Here is a 23,081-nt window from a genome sequence, read left to right on the forward strand (position 1 = left end):
ATTGTTTTGACGATTTTTTCCAGTTTACTCTTTTCTCGGTGGGGCGTGCAGTGGCAGCAGTGAGATTTGACATTTTCACTCCATCATCACTAGAATCCCACCTATCCCATTTTGTCAGGTCTGAGATTTGCTTTTACCCCACTTACCATCTAATAAATTAGCCTGTTCTGTTTCATAGGTGCTGGCAGAAAACACCAGACTCCCAGCACAGAGACAAAGGACTTGGTTACCCATGGCAGAGCAATGGGCATTACCATCAGCATATTGACAGTGGTTCCTCTTGCTCACGAGGCCTGTGGGGGTGACACGACAAGGCTTAGGTGGGTGCTACACACGCAGTGGGTTTGTGTGACTTCCGAGGAACACAGAACTTGAGGAACCCACCACTTTTATAGCAAGCAGTAGGCAAGCCTGTTCTTTATCCTGGAGGGAGACATCACCTCATGTCTCAAGGTGGCTCACTATAAACACCAGCCTGGGAAATGGCTCAGACGAGGAGTAGTCGGGGTCTTGCGTTCTTGACGTACCCAGCAAGACACGGAGAAACATGAGAGACACATGACAACTGTCTCTCCCAGCTCATTTTACCCAGTTTATTGGAATGAAGTTGTTCATAATATCTTTCATCTTTTAAATTTCTTATGATCGGTAGCAGTGCTTCCTTTTTCCTTCTAGTATGATTCGTGTCTTTTTGTCCCTTTTTTTCCTGAGTAGTTTTACCAGTGGCTTATTAATTTTATTAGTCTTTTCCAAGAACCATCTTTTGCTCTTGTTGAACCGAGGTTACTTTTTTCTACTTCTCTGATTTCTGGTCTTATTTTCATTATTTCCATTTTTTTCCCTCTATTTGGATTTCATTTCCTGTTCCTCCTCATCCCCCTGTACGAATTTCTTGATATGGATGTTTAGAAAGTTGATTCTTTGGCTTTGTTTTCTAATATGTACTCTTAAAACTAGAAATTCCCCTTGAGTTATATTTTTAGTTATGTCCCACAAGGTGTGATATGTGGTATTTTTAGTAACACCCAGACCAAAATATTTTATGATTTCTGTTGTGATTTTTTTTTTACCCATATGTTATTTTGAAATGTGAGATTTAATTTCCAAACATAGGGGTTTTTCTAGTTATCTTTTTGTTTTTCACACTAATACCTAGGTCAGAGAACTTATTCTGTATTTCAGTCTTTTGATTTGTTTTGATTTTTCTTTGTTGAGATGTGCTATGTGGCCAAAAATATGGTGCAATTTTTTTAATGTCTGACTTTGTTAATGTTCCCTGTGTACTTGAATATGTGTCCTGAAGTTGTATGGGGTGCCATAATCTATGTATGTCAATGAGGTCAAGTTCATTAATCATGTTAAAGTCATTTCTGTCCTTACTGAGTTATGTGTGGGTATGTTGGGCATAGGTTAGATATTCAGGGAAATGGTTGAGTAAGCTAAAGAGGTCAGAGGCTCAAGACCTTGAAAACACCAGCGTTTAATGCCAAATGCTTCAGGGGTGGGAAGCCACAGGAAACACATTTGACATGTGGAGGAGCCATCTCTTCTCTGGTTTAATTAGCACTCCTACCCACTTTGTTTATTTCATTCATTCATCATTACCAATGAACGGATCTTGAGTTTCCTTGCTTATTCTCATGTTATTGTGTTTCTTTTCGACTAGACTGCATGAGGACTGGAACCATGTGTGTCTTCTTGACACTATATCCCTCCTGCCCTGTACAGAGATGATACCAAATATTTGTGACGTAATGGTGCTTTTTCTTGAAATGTATACTTACTTGATCATTTGGGGAGAAAATGAAAGTAATTAACTCATAGCCAATTCAACACATTTTCTTAGTACACCACGTGAATATTTATGAAGAACAATGCAAAATTTGGATCAATTTAAAATATAAAATGGAACAACTCAAGTAAGTTTGCCCTTGACATTGGTGACTCAGGGTTGATTTCTGCATGCCACGTGCGTGGTGAATGGGGAAATGTTTATAACATTTGTCCTTACTGGTATTTCAGCGAAAAAATTGAAAAGCACTGATTTGAAGAGTTGTCAGATGAAGTACAGGCAGAGGAAACTTGGACAGGAAGTAGAGACTGCGTGAGGATTAAAAAATGGAGGTGGAGAGGATTTGTGAACTGGGTTGATAGGGTATGCCTAGGATTGGGGGCTTGAGGTAGATAGGGTAGAATTAGGTATTTGGCTTTATAAGGCTTTTTATGCTTTTACTTGATTGCTTTCTTCTCCCTCCATATTCAGCGAATTCCAGTTTGTTTCCGTTGGGCAGAAGGAACCCTGGAGAGGAAACTGACACGGTGGCTCTTTCGCAGGGATGTGGACGACGACAGCACTAGTCAGTGAGGGGGCCCCCAAAGGGAAAGGAGAAGCCACAGGGCAGCCGAGGACCGAGGACCGGGGCAGCGGCAGGACCTCGGGAAGGGTCTAGGGTTTGGGTAAGCCCGGGGTTTGCTTCCTTCGGAGTTTAGGGGCTCCTGTCTGGGATGCGCGAAGGCAGCGGCTGCAGCCCTCATCCCAGCACCCAGGTCTGTGCGGAGTAGACACACTCGTCGACGGCACCCACGGCCTCCAAGTCAGGGTGTCCGGGGACGTTAAAAAGCAGCAGCAGCAGCGCAGGGAGCGTGCCTATTTGCCTCGGTGACAGTGCCCCCGCGCCACTGCCGTTCCTCCGCCCCTTCCGGCCCTCTCGTCCTGCGCAGAGACCCAGGAAGGTTCCTGGGACCTGCTGCCGCGGGGACACCTTCTGCGTGCCCGCGTCCAAGCGCCTACCGCAAGGAACCTGACCGCGGGGCCAGGGCACCGCCCCCCCTCGCCCGAGGCGGCGCGCGGGGGCGGTGGGCGTGGGCACGCGAGGGGCGGGGCCTGCGCGTCGGACCCGGGCAACCTCCGTCACGCCTGCGCGCGGGGGCGGTGGGCGTAGGCACGCGAGGGGCGGGGCCTGCGCGCCTTGACCGGCACCGTCCGTCCCGGTGGACCCCGGGAGGTAGCCGCTGGCGGGGTAGTTCACGCGGGAGAGGAAGACGAGGGAGCCGCGGGGCCGGGCGCTGGCCGCCGCTGTGCAGGCGAGTACCGGGCGCCGGGGCGGGGGGGCGGCGGGGCAGCGGGACTTGGGGCCGGCGGGGCGCGCCTGCGTCCCTTCAGTGGGCGCTTGCCTCCTTCTGCCGTGAGAGTCCGCGCAGCCTTCTGCTTTGCTTCTAGTTTCCCTTTGACCAGACAACCTGTTTCTGGGAAAACCTCAGAACAGAGGCAAGTGGCCGAGAAGTTCTGCGTGAGCCTCAGCCGGACACACGGAGCCAGTGCTGAAACTTTCGGTTTTGGTTTTTGTATTTGGCTGGCGTCTTGGCCAAAAGCTAATTTGGATAAAAGCACTTTGGACTGGCAGCTGTGAGCTAGTTTTCAGGCAGTCAACTAAAAAAGAAAACAGTCTTTAAAGGTATGATGCATTTTAACGCTTGAAGTAGTGTGTTGATTATAAATGGAGTTCAGTAACTCTATTTTATACCTCATTTCTATCGGAAAGTAGATGAGCAGGTAAAGAAAACTGCCTTATCTCCTTTTGAAGCACAGTAAATGTCACTCACGTGTCCAGCTGTAGGGAACTTGAAATATAATTTACGTTTAGGCTGTGGAATCATTGGCACCTTGTCTGTTGTCATTTGCTCCTGGTGGTGTTTTTATTTATTTAACCAGTATCTGCTAATCAATCTCTTGTCTTTAACACCCCCTTGACCAGACGTCCCCTTCTAGGTCCCACCCATTTCTTTGTTCCCCTTTATTTAAGAACAAAACAAAAAACCAGCTCTTTGAATGAAAGACTTGCTTCCAAGGTTCTAGTTCCACTCCTGTTCCCTCCTGCATCCTCTGTCTCAGGCTGCCTCCATCACCCTCGTGGCACTTGGGAAGTCTAGGGTCTGTGCAGGTTTTCACGTGACATGACACGGTTGGTTGCTCCCTCGTCTTCCATGTTTTTTCTTCAGTTGGCTTCCAGGTCACCACATTCTCCTCCATTCCTTCCTTCTCCCCGGCCCCTCCTCCTGTGTCTCTAGGTTTCTGTTTCTTTTCCCAGCCACTGAATGTTAGGGTGCCAGCCACAGCGCTCAATGCTTGGACGTACTCTTTCTAGCCACACTTTCTCCCAGTGCAGTTTCCATCCCAAGCCCTATTCCCTGGCTGTAAATAACATCTGTAAGCTGGTGACTTCCAGTTGTTTCGCTTTATTTCTGTCCTGAGTTCCAGATGCATATTTCCATCTGTTTACTCAGCATCTCCAAGTTTTAGTCTGATGGGCATTTGAATTTAGGATGTCCAAACACAATCGGTGATACCACACACCCCCAGTCCTCCATTCTCCTTTCCCCTCATAGACCTTCCTTACCACGTTAAAGGTTATTGCCATCTTTTTAGCTCAGACCCAGCATCCTAGCATCCAGCAAATTCTGTTCACTCTACCTTGAAAAGATATCTCAAATCTGACCACATCTCTATCCCTCTCCAACAAAAACTGTAGTTCCCTCTTACCTCAATGACCGTAAGTCTCTGATTTGATCTTCCTGCTTCTGCTCTTGTTCCTCTATGGTCTCTCTCCAAATAGCAGTGATTTTTTAAAAAATATAATCAGAACTTTCACTTCCCTTCAAAACTTTCCAGTAGCTTCTCATCAAAATCATAAAAACCAGACTCTGAACGATGGCTTCAAAGTCCTGTGTGATAAAAACTTCTCTGATCTCAGCTCTCCCCTTCGCCCTTGCTTACTCCACTAGTGACAATGACCTCACTGCTGTTCTTTTTGCCTGCAGTGGACCTGGGGTTGACCCTCACAGGCTGTTCACTTCGCTCCCCTCGCTTCCCTGTTAAAATACTATCTCAGGGGTTACTGCCTTTTTGACTATTTTAGCAGCCCTTTGCTCCGGACCTTTGGTGCAGTATTTCGCAAAGCCTGTGGCACCTTTAAACCCTTGTTGGCATCTAGGGTTCTCTAATATTAAAAATGCACAACCATCTTGGGCCTCATTTTGATAAGACATACAGTTTGCTGTTACATTTTCCGCGTTTTTGTAAACTGTGCTTCCTGATTTGGAGAAGATTTGCCCTTTAAATATAGAAAATGAAAGAAAAATGGTCACTTTGCTGAAAAGAATGTGCAGTAAATTTTGTGTGTGTGTGTGCGTGCAATTTCTTTGTTTCAGTAGGAAATGATAGTCTCTCATTTGGAGGTTTTTTGAATGGTACCAGGAATAGGTAGGTTTGTTTTTTTTTTTAAGGTGTTATTTATTTATTTGCCAGAGAGAGAGGGAGTAGTAGCAGGCTGAGGGAGAAACAGGCTCCCTGCTGAGCAAGAAGCCCAAGGTGGGACTTGATCCCAGGACCCTGGGATCATGACCTGAGCCGAAGGCAGGCGTTTAGCAGACTGAGCCACCCAGGCGGTCCAGGAATAGGTAGATTTAATGGGAAGAAGAAGAATGAAGGCCCTTGTTCAGGGAATATTATAGAAGTTTCTGAGTTGTGTGGTGACGAAGCCACTGTCAGAATATTAAGATTTTGTAGCAAATTTCAGGTCTTTTTTTACAATACGTGGGGATACAAGCGAAAAACGATATTTTTATCTTTAGAAAAAAGGCCTTTGGGGGATAAAAGACTGTTGAATCTTTAATGCTTCTTTCTCATCTTCTTCCCAAGGAACTAGTTCTGTGATGACGTTAGTAGCATGTGTACCTACCTTCCCTTCTTTTAAAAGAGAAGACAGAGAGGCTCTCATTTCAGGATTGGGATTTCAGGTGCTTGAATAAATATGTACAATGGAGGATTAAATAAGCATTTAAAATGAGGGCGTTTGGAGTACAGAACAAATTGAAGATACGAACAGGTCAGTTAAGGAGAAGCCAGGAGTGAAGTTGAAATCAGAACACATGGCACAGGCTGCCGTGTGTTGTGTGCTCAGTAACCTGGAGCTGCCCAGCAACCGAGTCAGGAGGCCTCACGGCTGAAAAAGCAGGTGCCCGCGGAGATCCGTTTGTGTGTTTTTGTTTTTCTACCTCACAGAAGCAAAAGTTTTTACATTTGTTTCTGTTGTTTTATAAGTGACTAAACATTTACTTGCTCTAAGGACCTGTTTTCGGTACAAGGGAGGCACATATTCTGCCTTCTAGTGCTTTACGATAAAGTAGAAAATTGGAGGAACCCTGTTTTGATTTAGAATGAGCAAACCTGGACTCTGGGGAAGTTTATATGTACTTAATGTACAGCAGGAGATCAAACAGTTGATCATGGAGAGGGGCTAAACCCATCTGGAATGCGCAGGTATGGCACATAAGGAATATACCGTCTGGACATCAAGTTAACATGACTTCTATTTAAAAATACAAAACCTGGAAAACCATTTTTTTTTTATTTACTAAAAAGCGTTTTTCTTTACAGATTGCATTATCATTGTAGAAAAAGAAAATACATATATATATAGAGAGAGATGCATATAGGTATATGTATAGTCACACATCTACAGTACCCAGATAACCAGTGTTACCTTTTTAGTATACTTTTTAACCATCTATTTTCTCTACAGCTTGTTTTGCAAAGCTGAGATCATACTGTATATAAGGTCAGACTGTGTGGTCTACTTTTGTTCACTTATGATGGAAATATTTTCTTAGGTCCTTCCTGAAAATGTTATCTCTAGCAAACATTTTTAATGATTTAATTGGATTCAGTCATTCAAACGCTAGGGCATAGTTTATGGTTCTCCTTCGCCAGTGTTTGGATATTTTGATTGTTGACCTTCAGTAGAACTTTGACTAGCCGGTGATACTACGTCCACGTTCTCTAAAAATGAGAAAATAGAGTCCTGTACCTCAGACTTCAGAATTGCAATGATACGTCCCCATGGATCCTGTGACAGGAGAAAGCTGAGCTACCTGTGGAACTGAACAAAGAGACCATGTGTAGGGAGCTGGAGGAACAAGGGGAGAGACGTGCGATGAGGCTGGAGCCCATCATTTGCCTTATTAAGACCTTTGTGGGAGGTAACTAGACTTTTGGGGTGGTCACTTTGTAGGGCATAGAGATGTTGAATTATAATCCTGTACACCTGACACTTGCATAATTCACAAAAATTTTTTATTCTGAGAGCAGTAGGACACCCTTGCAGAGTTGTAAAGGGGAGTAATGTGATCAGACGGATGTGTTTGTAGAGATCACGTTAGCTGCTGAGCGGAGAAAGGAGCAGACTGACCAGGAGAGTGTGTACCAGACCAAGTGGGAAGCAGTGTGGTAGAAAGGTGTCGATCCAGAGCGAAAATGTGGTGCAGAGGGAACGTGGGAGGACTTGGGTTGTATTCTGGGAGTTGAATAGACAAGGACTTGGGGAACGGCTTAGAAGTGAAAGCATAGGAGGAGAAGGGAAGGCATCAGGGAGGCCTCCAGGTTCTGGCTGTGGTCACCGGGCAAGTGATGGGGCCATTTACCATCATGAAGTTTGGGAAGATGAGGCGGCAAGGAGAGGCCAGCAAGGAAATTGGAGTGCTGGGTGATACATATTCTCAGAGATGGGAGCAGGATATTATGGGCATCCAGAGGGGCAGTAATTCACTCAGCCTGGAGAGAAAAGGAGATGCTTTCTGCCACATATGATGCTTGGGATGTGTCCTGAATGTACCGTATTTACATTCACATCATTTTTTAAAAACACAAACATAATGGCTCATTTTAAAAAATCCAACAAGGTCTGTTTGGATTGGCTGGTTCCTCTTCCGGTTGAGTCAGTAATTTACGTGATAGTGATGATGATGGTGATGGCAAAGAGCTCTCTGTGGAGCTGGCTCTCTAAACCTAGAAGGCCGCGTTCGTCTTATATTTGGAACGCCGTCTCATTCATTCAGAGGCTCTTGAATGCTGACAGTACTCCAGACCCCGGAGACACAGCGGGGAACGGGGCAGATTTAGTCGTCGTTCCGGTGGAGTTTACATGCTAGGGGGGAAAATGAGAAACTAAGCAGGTACACATAAGCATCATAAGCCGTAGTTGTGATCAGTGCTCTGACACCACGGTACAGGGTGCCGGGCTCCCATAACCCCGATCTTTCTAATTCAGGCCTGGTACCTAAAATGAAAAATGCAGGCACTGGTTCCCTTTGACCCTAAATAAATAACCAGTAGGGAATATTTAACGGTTAATCCTTGTATTTAAGTTGGCCTTTGCTATCCTTATGGATTCTGCCCAAACCCCAAAAGAAGAAAATAAATACATGACGTCAGGCTGATTGTCAATAATGTTATTTCAGTATAAGATCGAGTGGCTTCAGATTCTACTTACTGTATTCCTGAACTCACTGAATACCCGAGCGGGATTTAAAAAGATTTCCAGTGTAAAGAAGTCAAAGAAAAGTCCACGTGTTCCTCCTCTGGCTGGCATAGGCCTGTTCTTTGGCATCCTGACGGAGCTCAGCACTCCCATGCTGTACGTAGTTCGGGGAATTGCTGTAGTTGAGCAAACTTTTTCTGGAATGTGCTGAACAGTAAATATTGTGGGCTCTTATGGGCCATACAGTTTCTGTTGGAACTACTCAACTCTGCTTCTGTAGCATGAAATTAGCCCTAGACAACACATCAGTGAATGTGCATGGCTTTCTCCCAATAAAACTTTATCTACAAAAACAGGTGGCGGCCGCGTTTTGCTGCTGACCATTGCTGTAGTGTCTTGTGAATGTGGATGCTCTATCCGTCACGGTTCAGTTGCCGAGAACAGAATCTACTCCGGCCAGTTGCAGCAGGAAGCTCTGCATTTGAGGATATTACAGGATTTACAGTATCGGTGGGACAGTTGAAGAGCTAGACTCCAGGTTGAGTTTCTAGGAACACCTCAGAGCCCCACTTAGCAGCCTCAGTGTAGGGGGGCTGGGCTTCTGCCCTGGAAGCAACCTGCCAGCTCCTGCATGTCCCCTGCTGGAGCTTTAATGACTAGCTGACTAGCTGCCTCAGGCTCGGCCTCGCTCTCTGTAGTTAGCTCAGATGTAGGAGTTCATCTGATTGGCAGGGCTGTACCTTCGCGGAGCCTAGGATATTCAGCTGGTAGCCCTTGTGATGCAGGGGGTACAGGAAGGTCCTGCTAACAGGAAGTTGGAGCGGATTTCGGATGAGCACATCTGCAGCGGCTTCACCTCCAGCCTCTCCCCAGTCTTTGCATACTCACCTTTCCAGAAAGTGCTAGCAGCAACCGGACGCAGTCTCCCGGTATCTCCCGGTATAAAGCAGCTACCCCTTCTGGAAATAGAAGGGCAGGCGCTTGCTTTCTCCCCAGGAGTCCTGTAGGTCACAGCATCATCACAGGCCTTATCGAGGGACCCAGCACACTCAGGAGTCAGATGTCCTCTCTCCTCTCCTGGAGAGGGGGAGAGTAGGGGAGACCGAGCTCCCCAGCAACCAGGAGCCTAACAGCTCAGCTCTAAGAAGCTCACATCCATATCTGTCATCCTCTCTCCACGAGCAAATTCCCTCCATCTCTGAGCATTCCCAGTTTCTCTCCTCTTGAGATCTCCTCCTGGCCCTACATTCCCTTGTAGCTGCTGGCCTCTTCTCTCCTTAGCGAGGCTTTCCCCTTCCTGACGCCCCCACCTCCTGTAGACTGTTGAGCACACTGCCGGCCCCTTTGGTGATACCTCTGTAATTGCTCCCGGGGGTCCGTGAGGTGCTAAGTGCTGTGGGCACCGACCCCTGCCTGAAGCCCTCTCGTCTTTAGGCTCCCGGTCCCATCCTGGGTCTGATTTCCCTGCTGCCCCTCCTCGTCCAGCCCCCCTTCTGGCCTCAGCTGTGTCTTCAGCTCTCTGCTCTCCTTCTGCGTATTCCCAGGTGCTCACGATTTCATTTCCGGAGCCCCGGACCTACATGTGTGAGTGCCTCCTGGGCAGCTCCTCTTCTAGGTCACGGGCAAGCTCCCTGTGTCACAGACCAGAGGAATAGGTCACCCACCCCCACCCGGTTCCCATCAGCGAATGGCAGCACACCCACCAGGTTACACAAGGCACCGGCTTGGGAGGCATACCGGCTTCTCTGTGCGCCCCCATGACTCCCTGCATATCTTTGTGTCCCCCCGTCCCTTCTTTGTGCAGCGCTCTGTGTCCTCTCCTGGGTTACTGCCACAGCCTCTCCGCGGTGGTTCTCCCAGAGTAGAGCTGTAAGCGCCCCTCTCCCAGGCCTGGTCTCCTGCCCTGCAGCCATGTGAAGCCGTCCTGATCAAGTCAGATCGTGTCTCTCCTACTCACCCCTGCCAGGGGCTCTCTGCCAGCACAACCACCTCCAGTCCTGGGCGCCTGGGTGGCTCAGTAGGTTAAGCATCTGCCTTCAGCTCAGGGCATGATCCCGGGGTCTTGGGATCAAGTCCCGCATCGGGCTCCCTGCTGGATGAGCCTGCTTTTCCCTCTCCCTCTGCCCCTCCCCCTTGCTTGTGCTCGCTCACTCTCTCTCTCAAATAAAGAAATAACATCTTAAAAAAACAAACAAACCCGAAAGTCCTCAACAGAATATGTCAGGCCCCTCACTCGCTAACCCTGTGTATCTCCATCCTTACGTCTCACTGGTACCTTCCCCCCTCCTGCCCCCACGTACGCACGCTTGAGCCATATAAGCATCTAGTGCGAACCGATGCTAAGGTACTTCGCTCTGCGGTGCCTCAGTGGTTTTGCAAGTGCTGCTGCTCCTGTCTGGAGAGCGTCCACCTCCCTCGGCCTTACTCACGCAAGTGTCCTCTGCGGCAGGGGTCCCTCCTGAGCGCTTCTGCAGCGCCCCTTTCCTGCGTGGAGCACCAGTGGGTGATCGTCGACTGATCCTGGCTTCACGTCGCTAAAACCCGGATGTCAGGGTGCAGAGTAAGTTTCCCACAACCCTTAGTTACTACTAACCACGAAGCTTACTAATGAAACAAGAGACCATTGCTGTTACGTGTATTCGCCACAAGGTGGCGCTGTTCAATAGGAAAGAAGAAGGTTCCTCGCGGCCGAGGGATTCAAGCCCTGGATGCCTTCATCTGAAATGAGTCCTATTTCAGAGGCAATGAGTTCAGCAGTAAGGTTTTTCTGGGGTAACTACATGGACAGACTGAGAATTATATACGTGCGTGCGTTTTATTCTCAAATTATTACCGATCCTTATTTCACTTACTGCGGTTTGAGAGCCTCTCTTCCCACGTAGTCCAAATGTTTTTAAAAAGCACCTATGAACTCCTAATTCTAGGGCAACACACTCTTCAGGAAGGTTCTCAGTTCCGAGTGTGGTTTCTACTGAATGCGTACCACTTTCGCATCACCGAATTCAAAACGTCAGTCAAACCGTCATAAATGGGAACCAGCTGTATTACTCTGAAGGCTTTCACCTAACGGGCAAGGACCACCCACATTCGGGGGGGGGGGGTGGTCTGCTTGACTCACAGTCTACCCCTTTACGTGGTAATCCTGTCTAAAAAATACCTTCCCAAGCAGCATCTGGATGGGCGTTTGAGCAACAGCTGGGCTCAGCCAGGTAGACACAGAAAGTTAACTCACAAAGATCTGGGTGAGAAAAGTCAACTGAGTATGAAGGAAAATGTTGCAGTGGTTTTGCATGTAGCCAGGGACAGGGGGACTAGAGATCTGATGGCAGTAAGCACCCCAAGGAACCCCTAGGCCGTTTCTGAGAAAGAGGGGCTGTCCTGGGATGGGAGCCACTGGCTGCTGTCCCGAGCTCTCCTCCTGCCTGGGACGTCTTCTGCTGGGGGTCTTACCGGCACTGGGGCTTGGAAGGAATAATAACCTTGGGGACACAGCAGTTTCCATCCTGTACCGTTTATGTTTCAAAAGGAGGTGGAGGTTTGGGACAGTCCCGAGGAAGGGGTTTGGCTTCCTATTTGACTGAGACTGTTGAAGCGGTCAGAAGGGAACTTACGCCAATGTCCCCTGCCGCACCCATGCACCCACCCCTACCTGTCCTGTCTTCTGCCCTCTTTCATTTTCACTGGGGAACACGGTCTCTTTTCTCCCCCGCAAAGGCAGACCTCTCCCTTTGCACATTGGATCCCCCCGCTTGCCTCCATGGGCCAACCCTCCAGCAGCCCTTGTCTGTCTTTCCAGCATCACTGAACAGTCCTCCTCCACTAGCTCTTTCTCCTTAGCTAACAGTCATTTTTTAAAAAAGTTTTATTTACTTGAGAGAGAGAGAGCAAGTGAGAGAGAGAGAGAGAGCAAGCGCACAAGCAGGGGGGAGACAGAGACAGAGGGAGATACAGGCTCCCCACTGAGCAGGGAGCCAGATGCCAGACTTGATCCCGGGACCCTGAGATCATGATCTGAGCCGAAGGCAGACACTTAGCTGACTGAGCCACCAGGCGACCCGTAAACAGTCATCTTTATAGCAAATGCTCTTAGGGTACCACACTTCCCCCAAACTCTTACCCCGTTTTTCTCCTTTTGTGGCAAAATGTTTCCAAGTCATTCTCTGTACTCAGTCTCAAATTTCGTTTTTCCTTCGAAGCCCGTCCAGTGAGGTTTCCCCTCCCTCTCGTGTGGCACAAGTCCCCTGAAGCTGATGTTCCCTGACCCCACACACCCTCCATCCATGGCTCCTTAGGCCGCCTGGCCCATTTTGCCTTTAGAAGCGCTGGAAAACCATTCCATGCTCCCTTCCCCTCGAACCTCTTCCCTCCCTTAGCATCTTAGCACCACTCTGCTGGTCTCCTCCCACCTTCCTCACCACTCACTCTCTCTTAGTTGCTGGTTCTTTCCATTCTTGACCCTATAACTCTGGAGTGCCCTAGGGCTCAGCCCTTGGACCAGTTCCTTTTTCTGTCTGTACTCCCTTAACAATCTCGTAAGTCTTTAGGTTTTAAATACAGTCCATACACTGTTAAAAGCCAATTACACACCTCCGGGCTGGCCCTCTCGCCCACACTCCTGACTCTGTATTCTCTGCCTACTCAGCTTCGGGAGCAAATCCCGTCCCTTCTACTTCCACAATGCACCCCAGATCCAGCCACTTACCACGTCTGTGTGCCCTGGGCCAAGCCACCAACCACCACGGTCCTCCTGGGCTCCCACAACAGCCTCCTCGCTTGTGTTCTTGCTTCCCTTCACTCTGTTCCTGGCGCGACCGAGGGCTCCCGTGAAACAGAAGTCCTATCCTGTCGTCCGTCTGCTCAAAACCTTCCCCTGGTGGCTCCTGTCCATTATCTCCTCCCTCCGACGCCTGCTTACGAGCCCCACTGCACCCCCAGCTCCCGTTCCTTGTTAGGCCCTCTCCTGTCTCAGGGCTGGGTGTTCTTCCTCCAGATGCTCCCACAGATGACGACTTCCTCACCCGGGTCTTATTTGGATGCGTCCTTTGTTCCCTGACTGTGCATTTAAAAACACCTCGACAAAACTTTCTCCAACAGTCCTTATTAGCCTTCTCTTCTTTATCTTTTTTCCCTAGCACTTAACCACTTTCTCATGTACCATACGAGTGTGCGTATGTGTGTGTGTGTGTGTATAGTGTTTTATAGTGTATTATACATTACATATATTTCCCTTTTTTTTTTAAAGATTTTATTTATTCGACAGAGAGACAGCCAGTGAGAGAGGGAACACAGCAGGGGGAGTGGGAGAGGAAGAAGCAGGCTCATAGCAGAGGAGCCTGATGTGGGGCTCGATCCCATAACGCCGGGATCACGCCCTGAGCCAAAGGCAGACGCTTAACCGCTGTGCCACCCAGGCGCCCCCATATATTTCCCTTTTTATCATCCATCTCCCTTTATCAGAATTTAAGCTCCATGAGAGCAGGGATATTTTCTGCTTTGTTCACTGATGAACTTAGGCTTCTAGAGTGTTGTAGATGGTTAACTACGTATTTGCTGAATGAATGGATTCAGACCGTGCTTTTCTTTCCCTCTTAAGAACACCAGGCTTCCTCTTTGGAAAGTTGTTTGTGTTTTTTCAAGTTTTTTTATTTACTTACTTTTTAGTAAGCTCCCCGCCCCACGTGGGGCTCGAACTCACGATCCCGAGATCAGAGGTCGCACGCTCCACTGCCAGCCAGCCGGGTGCCCCTGTTTGTATTTTGTAGATTCAGCCCCAGCGTATCATCACTTACACATCCTCAGCCCGCGGTCCTGAGGGGCGGGCCCCAGTCTAGTGAGAGGGCAGCCTGAATTTTAGAATTCATAAGCATCTAGAACACAGCTCTGGAAGTACTACGGGTTTTTAAAAATAAAAGGCAGAGAGTTTCTCGAGGATGCCATGTGGACGACGTGGAAACGCTTGGAAGAAGAGGGGTGATCAAGCCGCCCCCTGACGAGTCTGAAGGAATGCTCTCTGTCTCTGTAGATCGATTTGCATTTTCTGGATTTGGGTATAAGTGGAATCAGAATGTGTACTTTTTTTTGGTCTGGCTTCCTTCATACAACATAATGAGTTTGGGATTCGTCCACATCAGTAGCTCATTCCTTCCTGTTGCCAAACGGTCCTTCCACGATAGGGACAGCGAACAGACTTTCTCCCTTCCCCTCTTGGTGGCTGTTTCTCATGTCCTCCTCATTTCTATAGACTGGTGATTGTATCTAAAGACTTGGTCGGAGGTGGGCTAAACGTTTTTGGCAAGACTCCTTGATACGTTATGCTGGGTACGTCATACCGAGCTGCATCAGAAGGCACAGACCGTCTGGTTGTGATGGGTAAGGCTGGGCATTCGATTGAGGGCGGCGAATCTCTTCTATCTTTGAATTTTGTGTTAACATTCATCATATTTTCTATTTCAGATGCATTGGTTTTTACTTTGATTTTTTTTTTCCAATCTGTAGCTATGCATTTTTTTTCAAATTGCTTTACTGTCACGGCCTTTTTCCATTCCACATTCTCTGATTTTTTTTCAAGCCTTTCCACCATGTTCATCTGATTTGGTTTTGATCGTGTTTATGCTATTCGTTGCTGTCTCTGTTTTTTCCTAATGGTGTTGGACCCTTGATTCATCTGCAGTCTCTCTCCGTGTAATTCTGTTCTCCCAGCTTCGATGTTCTCATTTCTTTGGTTACACATTCTCTTTAGGGTGTGCTAGGGCAGCGCCCCCCAGAGTGGTTGTCTACGATAATATGAGAAGCACGCACCGAAGGTAAACCGTGCAACTTCCTTCATGGAAAATGTCCCGCAGGGACGCCTGGCTGGCTGGTCAGAAGAGCATGCGACTCTTAATCTCAAGGTCGTGAGTTCAAACCCCATGTTGGGTGTGGTGATCACTTAAAAATAAAATCGTCCCAAAAGAAAGAAAGCAAGCAACTGTCTTGCTCTGAGAAAAACGTCCGGTGACCTGAAAAGCGTACTTAGCTGATGTGGTTATTTACATGCTGGCACCGTCTGTCTCTGCATCTTGTCCCGGGCTGGCGCCAGACCATCCAGAGACCCGCGTCTTGTCCCCGGACTGCACTGGGAGTAGCCCCGTCCGAGAGCCTACGCACTGCTTGTGTCAGTTTTTCTCTAGCTCCCTTGTTACGTGTGTAATGACCGTTAACAGCTGCCAACGTGTATGAGAACTGTTCTCAGCCATTTTGATCTTCATAAAAACCCTCAAGGTGGATGCTGTAATCATCACCACTTGATACATGATGAAACAGAAACACAAAGATACCAGGGACTTGGGCTAAGTCACAGTATTTTTATAGCAGGGCGCTGGGATTTACATTCAGGCAGGCAGATTCCAGAGCACATAGTTCTTTTTTTTTTTTTTTTAAGATTTATTTATTTGAAAGAGAGAGAGCAGGTGTGTGCACAAGCCAAGGGAGAGAGAGAATCTTAAGCAGACTCCCCGCTGAGTGCGGACCCCGATGCAGGGCTCGATCCCACAACCCTGAGGTCGTGACCTGAGCCGAAACCAAGAGCTAGCCGCCCAGGTGCCCCCAGAGCACAGAATCTTAATGAAATTGGAATTTTTTTGGTCATTTGCATGCTATCTTTCTTTTTTTTCCTTTAATATTTATATATTTGAGAGAGAGAGAGAGAGCGCACACACAAGCAGGGGGAGCAGGAGAGGGAGAAGCAGGCTTCCCGCTGAGCAGGGAGCCCAATGTGGGGCTCGATCCCAGGACCTCTGGGATCATGTCCTGAGCTGAAGGCAGACGCTTAACTGACTGATCCACCCAAGTGCCCCACTGTTATTCTTCTTAGTGTTTGTTTTCATTTCCTGGAGTCTGTACGCTTACTTGCCAAGAATGCCCATTGATCACTGTTCTTTTCACCTTACTCCTTTTTAATGCGGGGGATCCTATTGGGGCCCTCTTTGGCTAGATACAGGGTGGGTACATTCTAGACTCTCTTTCCTTCCTTATCTAGGACGTGTTGCTCTTCCCTTCAGAACTTCAGCTCAAGGACTCCATTCTGACAGGTTGAGTTTTTCGGCAGAATTGTTGCCCCAAGAGGCTGTCATTAGTTCTGTGGGGCTGTCGTCAGTAGCGGTAATCAGTAGCTTTGGTCTTAGATCTTTCCTGGGCAAAGGGTGGAGGTAGGGATACCATTTTATCAAGTTCAAAGCATACACACACTCAGGTTTCAATCTTAGAGTAATTTGGCCAAATCTGTCATTATTACAAATGCATTTGTCCTTTAACGTAAAAATCCCATTTGGGGAAGTTATTCTGGACGTGAACTTGCACACCTATGAAATGACTGTTACACAAAGCTGTTCTCTGCAGCATTGTTCGTAATAGTAGCAGACTGGGAACAGCTCACATAGTCGAGAACAGGGAACAATTATAGTACAATCACGTGGTGGAAGATTTTGTGGCAAAGAAAAGGGAAGAAGTTATCACTACTGTGGAAAACTCTTTTGAGCTTAGAGTATTAAAGGGAAAAGCAATGTATCTCTGTCTCCTGCTGTTTTGCAGTAGGGGTGTGTGTTTTTTACACATACATATATATAAACGATACTTTTTTATGAAAAGGAAAGAAATCTTTCATAAACAGTGGAAGGATCTAGAAGACACTAATGAAAGTGGTCACCAGTAGGAGGCCATGGGGGCAACAGGCGGGATGGGGAAGACACGGATGGAAGTGTGAGTTTCCAGTATAAACGCTTTCAAAGTCATTAGGTATTTCAGCCACTACCTTTTCTTAAAAAGTAAACGAAAAAATGTATACCCAGACGTCTTCATTTCTGTGACCAGTGACCTCGTGTGCCTCTCCCTAGCAGCTGCCTTCACGCTTCTCCCATTTCACAGAGGGGAGGAACGCGTTTTTGCCCTGCATCTACCTGTCCCCGACGGGGAGGGGACCTTCCAGAGGCTTCCTGGCCTGCTTCCGTCAGCCTTCCATGCCTGCCTTGTGTTGTGGGAAAGGCCTGTGGTAGACGGCGTCAGTGGCTCAGCAAGACCACAGTCCTCGCCCGTCCTTCCAGCCTTGAGGCCCCAGTCCCGGATGGAGACCATTTGCCCATCTAGGAACCACTGTGGTGCTCCCAGAGGCCGCCCTCCAGGTCACAGCTTTCCACGTCTCTTCCCCGTGGCTGGCTCCTCACTCTCTGCCTCCACATGAGAAGCTTATAGTGAAGTTTGTCGCTCACTCTCTCCTCTCTGGGCTGAGGAGGAGGGCTCGGGAGGGCGTGGGAACAGCACCGTCATAGATTTCCAGAGGCATTTGCTCTTTTTTGCTGACCAGTGTTTAAGAAAAATGAGACCTAAAGTTGCAATTCTTTCCTTTTTTTCTTTGCGTTCATGGGAAGAGATTTCGTGAGTCTGGCTTGACACATCATTTTTACCCCAGTAGTTTGGGACCCTTTTTATGACTCTCTGTTGTCGTACTGCACGCGTACTTACCTGCAGCAGCCAGTGATGAAGGTGCTGGTCTTAAGTTGGTTTCACAAACTTATCTCAACAAATAAGTGAAGGTCGTTGTAACTGACACTGTAAATCGTGTCTCCTGAACGCTTTCACCATTTTTTTGAAATCGTTCTATCGTTGACATACAGTGTTGTGTCAGTTGCCAGCGTACGACATAGCGATTCAACAATTCCATACATCGCTCAACATTATTATTATTTTTTTTATACAGGAGAAGCTGCTTTCTGCAGCTTTGCAGGATAACACCTTTTTTCGTGACACAGGAGAGTCAGCAGAGAATCCTAACCAGTGACGAGAGTCCGAGCTCATGCGGTTTTGTTATGGGATGTACGTGTTACTGCTGTAGAGCTCTGCTGTAACGTAGCTCTTGGAAGCTGTTGTGTTGCACTGTGGAGTGGAATCGGAGGTACAGACGTCATGGATTCCCGGCGCTGGCCAGCAGTCCCCTCACTGTGCAGAGGCAGTAGCAAACCCTTTCACGCCTCGGGAACATCCGAAAGACGTTCTCTGTGTTTTTCATTGTCTTTTCTTCCCATCCCAGTTCTTCACCATTTTTTGCTGAGCGGTTTCTTCTAACCTCGAATTATTGTGGTGCATGTAAGCTGTGTTATCTATGGCTTGATGGTCATCAGCCTAATTAAATTCTTGCCTTGAACTCTACTCTTTGTTCATGAACAATAAATTTAAAAACCTCTGGAATAGAGCCCCCCCCTTTTTTTTTGGACATATGAAACCTGTCTTTATCTGTTCTAAATCTTCTACCCTTTGATGAAGAATCCCTCTTGAAACTGCCTCTTTGGGGTTCTGTTAACAACATTGCCAGCGTCATCTGAAGATTTTTTTTTTTTAAAGATTTTATTTATTTGACAGAGAGAGAGACAGCCAATGAGAGAGGGAACACAAGCAGGGGAGTGGGAGAGGAAGAAGCAGGCTCCCAGCGGAGGAGCCCGATGTGGGGCTCGATCCCAGAACGCCAGGATCACGCCCTGAGCCGAAGGCAGACACTTAACGGCTGAGCCACCCAGGCGCCCCTGAAGATTTGTTTGAACTAGATTCCTGTGAAGCACTTTTCTTTTGCAGCTGATCTCATTCTTCCACTCTGACTTGAAAATTTTTAAAATAACAGAAGGCAGGGCGCCCGGGTGGCTCAGTCAGTTAGGCGTTCGACTCTTGATTTCAGTTTGGGCCATAATCTGGGGGTCGTGAGATGGAGCCCCACTCAGCGGGGAGCCTGTTAGGGATTCTCTCCCTCTCCCTCTGCCCCTCCCTGCTCGTGCTCTCTCTCCCTCTCTCTCAAAAATAAATAAATCTATGAAATAAAAGAGCAGAATGGAGATAGACTATAATGATTCTTTGTTGATTTCACTGGAGAAGATCAGTAGCCTTTGTTTCCAGATTTCACTCCCAAACCCAGAAGTTAATTTTTCCCGAGGTGAGTACTCAGTTTCCTGAAGCATTCCCAGGATTAGCTAAAAAAAGATATTCCTTACTTTTCACAACCCTTACCGTAATCACCCCACCGGCCCCAACACGTGCCTGACCCCTGACACGGAGAAGAGCTCCGAGCCATTGAACCCCCGACGTCATTTCATTCGACGTTTCAGGTCTTCTCTTTGTGCTGACTTCGTCGAGATGTCAGCTCGTCATCTTGGTATTTGTCTTCTGTTTTGTGTTTGTGTTTGATACAGAAGTAAGTTGTATATTTAATATTTGAGTATTCTGTCGCTCTCGACTTTTCCTGTTTCTGGTTTACACAATAACTTGGTAATGAAGAAGTTGGATTTAAACTCCATATGGACAGACTGGCGTGGTACCGTCTCGTCTCCCTCAAATACCAAAGAAGTTGGCTGTATTCTGGAGGCTTCTAGCGCTCACAGAATACCGTGTTAGATTTCCGAATGTCTCCTGTTACATTAAACTGACTCTCTGTTCAGCTCCCCCTTGACCACCCGTGGTAGTTCTCGCGAAGCTCACAGAAGACGAGGGATTTCCTTTCCCCAAGATCCGATTGGCATTTCTTTCTTAGGACCTCTATATTACAATCTCTTTGAGGCTTTCGGGTTGAATGAAAAAAATTTTTTTTCCGTTTGTCACGTTTGGATGACATTTACAACACTTGTCTGCTTTGTTATTTCTTCTCTTTGTAGAATGAAAAGAAATGTTGAGAAAGAAGTAACGCTCACCTCTTCTGCCTCGGATATTTGTGATGGGTGTTGGGAAGTCTAAAATAGACCCCTGCCCTCTCTCTCTGTCCTGGGGAAAGAGTCCCGGGGTGGAAATGAGTCAGAGGCGCCAGGAGTCCGCTTCCAAGAAGCCCGATGACCTCCCCCTGAGCGATCTGGCCGAGCCTAGCCCCACGGCCCTGGCGCCCACCGGGGAGGGCGAGGGAGCCGAGGACCGGGGAGACACGTCAGAGGAGGAAGAGGACGAGGTGTTCCTCAAGTTCGTGATCCTGCACGCGGAGGACGACACCGACGAGGCGCTCAGGGTCCAGAATGTGCTGCAGAATGACTTCGGCATCAAGCCCGGGATCGTCTTTGCCGAGATGCCCTGCGGCCGGCAGCATTTGCAGAACTTGGACGACGCGGTGAACGGGTCAGCGTGGACCATCTTGCTCCTGACCGAGAACTTCCTGAGAGACACCTGGTGCAAGTTCCAGTTCTACACGTCGCTCATGAACTCGGTGAACAGGCAGCACAAGTACAACTCGGTCATCCCCATGCGGCCCCTCAACAACCCCCTGCCCCGCGAGAGGACCCCCTTCGCTCTGCGAACCATCAACGCCCTGGAGGAAGAGAGTCGTGGCTTTCCCACCCAAGTCGAAAGAATCTTTCAGGAGTCCGTGTATCAGATCCAGCAGTCTCTGTGGAAGGAGACGAGAAGCAGCATGCGAAGGCAGGTCATCTCCTGAGACGGAGCCCACAGCACGCGCCTGGCTCTGTCCGGCGAAGCCGACCGCTCGTGTCCGCTTGAGAAAGCACATTTCTGGCAAGAAGTTTACAGAATTTTACAGAAACCCGGGAGCTCAAGCAAGATACGTTTCTGCAGGACACCGCATAGACTTGAGGTGCTTTTCGATATTCAGATAAACGTGAGATTGTCCGAGTTTCAAGAACGTTCGTCTCACGGTTGTCCCGGTCCATGCGTATCACGTGGGGTAGCCTTAGCTCATATCCTTGAACTTGGACTTCCTGAGAGTCGTTTTACAAAGACGATGACACTTCCATTGTGTTGGCAAAGGACACGCGCGAGAGGAGGTCCCCGGGAGATCTGACCACCCTTCCTCGGGAAGCCCCTCTCAGAGATGTCGCAGCAGAGCGTGACTCCTAGCGTCGCCCAGAAATACGGAGAGCCCCACGGGAACACTTAGCCTGTTGAGTAATGATAAATACGAAATTAAAAGCCGATGCGAGAGTGGTGGGGTGTTTTACAAGAGGTCAATCAGCTGTGTTTTTCTTTCTGCTGGAATTGGGGGATTTGGAGGCAGTGCCACCACGGACTAGCCATGCATTTGATGGCGTTGCGGTTAGGGGGCTCCGGGGAGCCGTGTCGTGAGGTCCCCTGGAGCCTCAGGCTCTTGTGACGTCATCTGTAACTAGGGCTTTATGTGCATGGTGTCTGGACAGTGCATGTGTCCCTGGCTCTGTGTTCGCCGTCAGCTCTCTTAGGGCAGCCTTTAAAAATTCCTCTCACTCGCAGGAAGTAATTCGCACTCGGTGATCAGAGCAGCCTGACCGTGTGCGTGCACGTGGGCGTGTGTGTACGTCGTAGATTATTCGCAGACTTAGGATGGAAGTAGGAGATGCGTTCTGTGGCCTCCTCTTCCGTGGCCCACACTCACAGCACACAGCAGAGGCCCACACGGCCCTGTTCCTTCCCCTCACGCCCTCCTGCCCCCGCTGAGGCCGAAGGGGAGCCATCAGGGACAGATGGGGGGGCGGGGGAGACACACAGGGTGGAGTGCGGGTCGTGTCATGTCGTAAGGAGGAAAGCGCCCAGTGAGGGATCAGGAGACCTGGTTCCCGTCCAGTCTCTGCCGCTGGGGCTCAGTGTGACCTTCCCCTCCTTTATCTGTGAAATCAAAGGCTTGAATTGATGGAGCTCCAAAGGGCTTTTGTCCTCTCTCAGAATGTGAACAACTAGGCACCAGAAAAGAGAACAAGCAAAAAAAAAACAAAAACAATTTTGTAATGTGATGTGTAATAAGTTGCAAGGAGGCTCGAGCTAGGCTCCCAATGAGAGGCTATGCTAATGTGTTGACAGCATAATTGATTTGCTCTGCTCTCTGTTACACTTTTATAGTCCCAACCGAATTACAATACTTGCTTACTCAGATTCTTTTAAAATACATTTTTTGTAGGGATTGTTGAGCAAAGACGTTCTGCCTGATTTTTCTCTCTCGGTGTCTCCTAGTCCTGGGGTCTGCTCACATCTTTCTGCATCCACCTCTTCATAGCCATGACCGAATGTTCCACGAGGAACTTTTCCCAGAATCCTGCGAGTAAGTCAAACCTCCTCCCTTACTGGTACTCCTTGAAGAAGAGATTGTTTTCATTGCGCGGTGACATTTTCTTTACTTAAAGTCCCTTTTTGTCATAGTATCTCACTACTCCCTTTTCTTTTTCTTTTTCAGTTTAAATAATACTTTTCTTTTTTTAATCATGTGGCTTCTTTGTATATCTCCGATTTCATACAGTAAAAAAACATTAACTCACCTTTCCTGCTTACTACCAACGCGGGAGCTAGGGATGCTGGATGGTGTTTTTTAAATAAATGTTTTTATTCATTACCCTTGACTACACTTGATTGTTTCCAGCTCCAGGGAAGACTATGGAAAAGTAATTTGAAAAAAAGCCATTAATCTGTACTCCTCCATACAGCACCAGGCACAGTGTCTCCTTCAATCTGGAGTGAGATTTTTTTTTTAAAGATTTTATTTATTTATTTGACAGAGATAGAGACAGCCAGCGAGAGAGGGAACACAAGCAGGGGGAGTGGGAGAGGAAGAAGCAGGCTCATAGCAGATAGCAGAGGAGCCAGATGTGGGACTCGATCCCATAACGCTGAGATCACGCCCTGAGCCGAAGGCAGATGCTTAACCGCTGTGCCACCCAGGCGCCCCTGGAGTGAAATAGATTTTTGGTGATGAAGAAAAATGTGAAGTCCTGAATAACTGTGTATGTTGAAATTAACTGCTGTAAAAAGGAAAATAACCAAGATGACAAGAAGTCAAGGTGTGGCCTTAGT

At 48.0% G+C, this 23,081-nt stretch overlaps 1 protein-coding gene across 3 annotated transcripts; it reads left to right on the forward strand.

Moving 5' to 3' along the window:
- Positions 1–2,723: 2,723 nt before the first annotated feature.
- Positions 2,724–22,623, forward strand: TICAM2 (TIR domain containing adaptor molecule 2). 3 transcript variants are annotated; one of them, XM_045794894.2, is made up of 3 exons: positions 2,725–3,084; positions 10,765–10,875; positions 19,982–22,623. In XM_045794894.2, exon 3 carries the CDS (start codon positions 20,041–20,043, stop codon positions 20,743–20,745), a length of 705 nt encoding a protein of 234 aa, XP_045650850.1. In that variant the 5' UTR covers positions 2,725–3,084; positions 10,765–10,875; positions 19,982–20,040; the 3' UTR covers positions 20,746–22,623. The 3 variants fall into 3 exon arrangements, with proteins under 3 accessions (XP_045650851.1, XP_045650850.1, XP_045650852.1); XM_045794895.2 differs by lacking the exon at positions 10,765–10,875 and having other exon boundaries at positions 2,724–3,084; XM_045794896.2 differs by lacking the exons at positions 2,725–3,084; positions 10,765–10,875 and adding an exon at positions 10,900–14,684.
- The last annotated feature ends 458 nt before the right edge of the window (positions 22,624–23,081 follow it).

This window comes from Ursus americanus, chromosome 5 (genome assembly GCF_024610735.1).
Source record: "Ursus americanus isolate L20-20 chromosome 5, mUrsAme1.1.p, whole genome shotgun sequence".
Classification (NCBI taxonomy): domain Eukaryota; kingdom Metazoa; phylum Chordata; class Mammalia; order Carnivora; family Ursidae; genus Ursus; species Ursus americanus.